General features: G+C 51.8%; 1 protein-coding gene across 3 annotated transcripts in view; it reads left to right on the top strand.

Moving 5' to 3' along the window:
• Positions 1-1,988: 1,988 nt before the first annotated feature.
• The window catches only part of ZNRF3 (zinc and ring finger 3), a 107,047-nt gene continuing 103,035 nt past the window's right edge, over positions 1,989-6,000 (top strand). The window contains exon 1 of one of the 3 annotated variants that reach the window (XM_030025994.2): positions 1,989-2,406. In XM_030025994.2, the coding sequence (XP_029881854.1) occupies positions 2,140-2,406 (267 nt within the window). In that variant the 5' untranslated portion in view covers positions 1,989-2,139. The remainder of the gene's footprint in view (positions 2,407-6,000) is intronic. The other 2 variants (XM_030025995.2, XM_030025997.2) reach the window with 2 other exon arrangements.

The raw sequence follows: 6,000 nt of genomic DNA, 5'->3' as shown, positions 1-6,000 counted from the left end.
GAAAAAAGACATCCTGAATCAGACATGCAGGCATAAAAACCTGCCAATGACTGGAAATGACTTGCTGTTGTCTCTTCTGGAAGGGATGAGAAGACAGCAGGTTAAAAAGTCTGGATATCATTTGCCTAAACCACTGAAGTTAGTGAAGAAAGAGAATTAGCTGAATGTCAAGAGACTTTCTCATGACCCATGCACAGTCCAGGTTAACAGCAACCCCTGCATACATCTCTGCTTTTGCTGTGGACTGTGAAATGATTTAGCTGACTCAGCAGGGACAAAACCTCCTAGAGTTCTCAACATTTAACCTGTTCCTATGTTGATTATGAGGTAGGAAACCCTGTGTTGTCTAAGCATCAGCCATTTGCCTCACAGGCGAAAGAAAATCTAGAGGTAGTTTGCACTAAGGGATTAAAATGCTTCTATTTAGTACACTAGATGCTACGCATTTCTGAAATCCTACTGAAACATACCTATAATCTAAAATTTGCACGTGTTGACCACATCTAAGTTTGCATAGTGCATTCTCTGTTGTTACCAGGCTAGAGCACCACAGCAATGCCCCTTCCAGCTCTTTCTATGCATGCCATAGTTTTGCAGCCTTTGATCTGTTGTACTCAAGTCTCAGGTTTGAGGGGGTATTTTGTGTCTTGCAGTAGGAGCCCAGAGTGTACGTTCCTGTGATCCCTTCTTGACACTTCTTTGCTGAAGAAATCTTCAATGATTTGTTAAGCTAATGTTGCTCCCTGTGTCACGCTAAGGATGCCACTATCTTGTCTTCAGTGGTAACAAAGTATGTTCAGGGAAAGAGCTGGCAATTTGTAGACGGTGGCGTTATTCCTTCTGCCAGCGGGTTAGGGACTCACCCCAGAGCTGGAGTTTGCTTCCAAACATTGTGCTTCATAACCAACAAGGGACCTCGCATCTGTTTGTCTCATTCCCCTTGTAACTGATTTATACTTTTAGGCCCCGTAACATCTTGTGTTAATGAGTTCCACAACTCGGTTGCATATACTTTTAAAGGAAAACCGCATCATTGGTTGCCATCCAGTTCTTGTAGTGCGAGACTGAAATAAAAATCATTACCCACACACCTTTTCCATGTCATTCATGGAGGTTTCATAGACTTGGATTAACAGACAAGCCAAAGCGCCCAGGTTACCTAGTCTCCTCTAACAGTGGGTTGTGAGTACCGAGTTCAAGGGGCCAGATCAGCCATTCCTGCCCCACACACAGGTGAGGAGCCTGTTGGACGCTGGCAGTCTGCTGGAAGCGGCAAGCGTTAGGAGAGAGCGCCCTACAGATGCCACAGCAGAGCAGCGTATCTCCAGAGAGGATCAGTGACTTTGGTACCTTCGGTTACCGAGGCACTGGTCCTGCCCGCTCGGGGCACGTCCCGCCGGGGTCGGGTACCGCCGGCGGGGCTGCAGCCGTCACGCCCGGAGCTTCGTGCCTAACGCACTCGGGCATTCCCCGGCGCCGACGAGGGGCGGCCGGCGGCTGCGAGCCGCGGGAGCGCCGGGAGGAGGGAGCGCCGGGAGGCGGCCACGGCCGGCCCTCTCCAGGCCCCCCCGCCCCCGCCGCCGCCGCCGCCGCTCCGAGCCGGCTGCCAGGCCGCAGGCCGGGCAGGCCGAGAGCCCCCGGCCTGCCGGCGGGAACGGCCCCGGCGGCCGCGGGCCCGGGCGTGCTGCGCAGGCCGCCGGGGCCGCCTCTCGCGTTCCGGGCAGGCCCGGCCGCGTGGGAGGCCGGCTCCCGGCGGGGCCTTCCCGAGCGCCGCGCGGGTCTCGCTCGCTCGCCCGCCCGCCCGCTCTCGGGGCTCCGGCCGCGCTCGGTCCCCGCGCACCAGCCGCCGCGCCGCTGGGCTCAGCTGGGCCCGGCGCGGGCTGCGGGCCGTGTGTGTGCCGAGGGAGGGACGGAGCGGGTCAGAGCCGCGCGGAGGGCGGGGATAACCCCGTGGTGGCCGTCACGTGGAGCAGATGAAAGGGAAGCGGCTTGGCAGGGCGGAGAGGAGCCGGGGCGAGGGACGGCGAGCGCGGGGCAGGCAGTGGCGAGGAGCGGGGCGCAGCGCGGCGGGAGGACTGCTGCCATGGGGCGCTGACCCGCCCGGGAGCCCGGCCCCGGAGCTGGAGCCGCTCGGGAGCGATGCGCGGCGGCGGGGCGCCGCTCCCCCCCCGCCGCGCGATGAGGGGCTGCGGGGCCGGCGCGGGGCCGGCCGTGCCGCCGCCGCTGCTGCTCGGGCTGCTGCTGGCCGCGGCGCCGGGCGCGGCGCTGGGCAAGGAGACGGCGTTCGTGGAGGTGGTGCTCTTCGAGTCCAGCCCCAGCGGCGACTACACCACCTACACCACCGGGCTGCAGGGCCGCTTCTCCCGCGCGGGGGCCACGCTGAGCGCCGAAGGCGAGATCGTGCAGGTGAGCGCCGGCCGGGGGGCGCCGCCTGCCCCAAGATGGCTCCGCGGGCCCGGCCGCCCGTCACCTGGCGGCACAAAGCCTGCGCCGGGCCGGGCCGGGCCCGCCGCCCCACGTGCGCCGCGCGGCCTGGGGGCGCCGCGGCCGCGGTGACAGATGCGCGCCCGCGCACAAAGGCCGGGGGGCGCCCCGCGCCGGCGGCGCGGCCGCCGAGCCCCGGCCTCACCTTGCCGGGCCGGGGCTCGGCGGCCGGCGCCGGCTCGGAGCCCCGTTTGACAGCCGGGCGCGCGGCGCGGCCGCCCTCGCGGCGGGAGCGGGCGGAGCCGCCTATCCGCGCGCGGCGAGGCCCCGGCGGGCTCGGCTCCGCACGTGCCCGCGCCCTCGCACCTCCGTCGGGCGCGGCGCGGTGCCTGCGCGGCGGGGGCGGGGACTCTGCCCGCCGGGCGCTCCGCGGGGCTGCGCGGGGGCGGACTCCCGTCCCGGCGCTGGTGCGGGCGCTGCCAGGTGCGCCTGGGGGCTCCCCGCGACAGCCGTCCGCGCGGCGCGCTCCCGCGGGGGGGCCCAGGGTAGGAATCCCACGGAAGTAACGCGCTGCGAGACGCGCTTGGGCTGCCGCCGCCGCGCGTTCTCGCTCTCCGTCCGTGCCGCCTCCTGGCCGTGGGGTTTTGCGTGGACCGGTCGCCGCGTTCCGCGTACCTGTTACTCCTGCTCTCGGAGCTGGTTTTAAGGGATTCTTTCAGAACATGAAATTTCTTGCAGAGCTGCGCTCGACTTTCTTACCAGGGAATTAATTTTTGTATTTATCTGAACGCAGCTATTCTTTACTCTGTTTGAAACTCTTGAAGTACTTATCTAATTCCTTTGTAGTCCCTTGCAATTGTTGACGTTATTTTTTTTCCCCTTTGGCTAAGTAAAGAAAAATTACTTAAATGGTGTTTTAGTAAGTTTGACTGTGAAGCAATTGCTGATAGCAATTCTTGTATCTCATTAACAGCTGTGGAATTTGTTTGCTTGAGTTCGCTATGTGTACACATACATACACACGTAAATACATATATGAAAGTTTAAAAAATCTGACCAGTGGCAAGTAAGCTCTAAAAATGGCTGGTAAAGCTCTACAAGCACAAATACGTTACTATCAAAATAACCTTTTTTTTTTCCTTCTTTTAAAGTAAAGAATACTGCTTTTGACTGCTTGTTATTTGAAAACAGTTTCAGCTGGAAGGGTTTCTTACAAAAGTTCTCTTGCAGGCAGAAAAGTTATGAGGACAAGCTGCTGATATAAGGGGTTTTATTTATTCTTTCAGAGAAAAGAGGGATGGACCAATTTGTTTATATTTATGAGATTTTTTAAAAAGGTGGTGCTAGTAGGACACAGACACTGACGTTTTCTAGCTTTTTGGTGCATTATCAAACAATACGTGTAAGACAACACTGTGTCTTTGGGGATAGGAGGAGACTCTAAAGTTTCTTTTTGTGTCAGGTGTTAAGAACAGAGTAGAAGCCATTTGCTGAGGTCATACTTTCCTTGAGATTGTAAGTGAAAGTGGAGAAAAAACTTACTGTTTTGTTAAGACTCAGATTTGTGTAACTTGAAACAAATGTATTAACTGGACTTTAGTAGGCCTTATTATGTATAACATCAGCTGTCTGCTTCCTCTTGACACCTGAAAAGGCAGCCCGCCCGAATAGGAATAGGAAGACTACAGTGAAAGCCAAATTATATGGCAAACCTTTTACAGTCATTTATCACTCAAACACTGTTTGGCTTATTCATCATCTACTAGATAACATCACATACATGATGAACAGGCTATTTTTTTTTTCCTGAGCCACTGTGTGTGCTATTTTTTTTTTCAGAGAAGAGAATATGGCAGACATTGTTCCAGAGCAGCTAGACTGCATGCTGTCAGTCATATTTTCACTCCTGAGATTTTAGATTATACATGGCATCTCTTGTCAGTGTCATGCTTCCTTCATTTGCTCCTGAAAGTGAGTTTTTCAGAGCCAAAATTTATAAAGATTTTCACAGCATTGGCTTGCCTCCCTTTTTCAGCTAGGCTGTATATTTGTGGAACTATATGAGTCTGCTGTTCTGGATCATCATTTAAAGGTCACTGTGAGATTTAGGAAAGAATCATGAAGCTAATGCCACTAAGAACCTATTCAACCGTAGCTGGTAGTACATCAGTCAGTGAAGCAAGCTCTTCTTGGCCCCAACCACTTTGTCAGTGTGTACATCTCTTTCAAGATTAAGATGCATTTTTCTTTAAAATGAAATATTAGAAATTCTTGAAAATCAGGAACACATTAAAGAATGGATCAAAGGAATTGTGGTTTTGGGACTACACAAAGACTTACTTTTGTTTATGTTAATAGCATCAATTACTCATTGGTCTTGAAAGTCTGAACAAAAAAAAAAAAACAAACCTTAAGAAACAATGCAGTTTCAGCTTTTGATAGGTCATACATTCACTCCTAAACTGGTTGTTGGTCAGATTCCTATCCAGCAGTGGTACGCTATTATATTGTTTCTCATGTTATTGTGAACAAGTCTTATTAGGGTCAAGTGTCTACCAGAATAACTCTTCAGAGAGATGAAATGTTCGTATGTCTTCTTTCATGTGGCCACAGTTTGTATTCAGGAAACTCATCCTTAGGTTGCTGTGTCAGCTGGTCCTTAAACTGCTTGAAGGTCTAACCGTCTCGGTGGTATCTGGCTTACTGGAATATTATGTGTTTCTTGGGACAATATCCTGGCCATTAGTATGGTTGAGATTGGAAATTGAAAATGTCTGATTAGAGAGTGACTGTGAAAACAAGACTGTTGAAACCTCTAAAATGATATTTTGCTTTAAAACAAATTAAGACTGGTGAACTCCTTATGGTTGAAACTTCTTGTAGCATTCAGACCAAAAGCTGAGATGTAGTACTGTGTCAAACTAGATTCTACATGGCCACAGACTTACACTGCTAATAAGCATCACTGATTTGATTTGACTAGCAGTGACTTTTTTGCTCAGAGTGGGATTATGTATCTTAATTCTGCTTGCAATTGGCAAGTTTCTGGTCCAGTTGCTTATTCTGCTTCATAGCTAAGATGTGGAGCATCAAATGCTGTGTTAATTATGAAGTGGTGGTGAGGTGCTGGGAAAAGAGGATCAAATTTAATGTTTGTTTTATATTGCATTAAAACCTCTGACGTGAAAAACTCTAAATGATACACAGTCATCATTGTTGATTCTCACTCTTAGTCTTTCCTATTTGCTACTCCTGCATTAGATACACTGCTAAATACAGTAATATAGGTGGATTACCAAGACACACAATTTTGAAGAGAAGCAGCATGGAGGAGAAATTTAGGAATATTCTGGCAGGTTTTTCTTGTGCGATAAAAGGTTGGGTTTGGGTTGGTTTGTTGCTGCTTGTAAACCTCAGCAGGGGAATAATTAAATTTATATAGCCTTGAACTGGGGTGATGTGTAGATTACATAATAATTCCAGTTGCATGTATTTTTTGTGCTCAAAAGGTTTGGGGAGAACAAGCATAACTCAGTGCTTTCAGCTCCAGGAACAAAACAGAAGTGGGACACTTCC

Source organism: Aquila chrysaetos, chromosome 9 (assembly GCF_900496995.4).
Source record: "Aquila chrysaetos chrysaetos chromosome 9, bAquChr1.4, whole genome shotgun sequence".
NCBI classification, from domain to species: domain Eukaryota; kingdom Metazoa; phylum Chordata; class Aves; order Accipitriformes; family Accipitridae; genus Aquila; species Aquila chrysaetos.
This window is presented reverse-complemented; position numbering and strand designations above follow the sequence as displayed.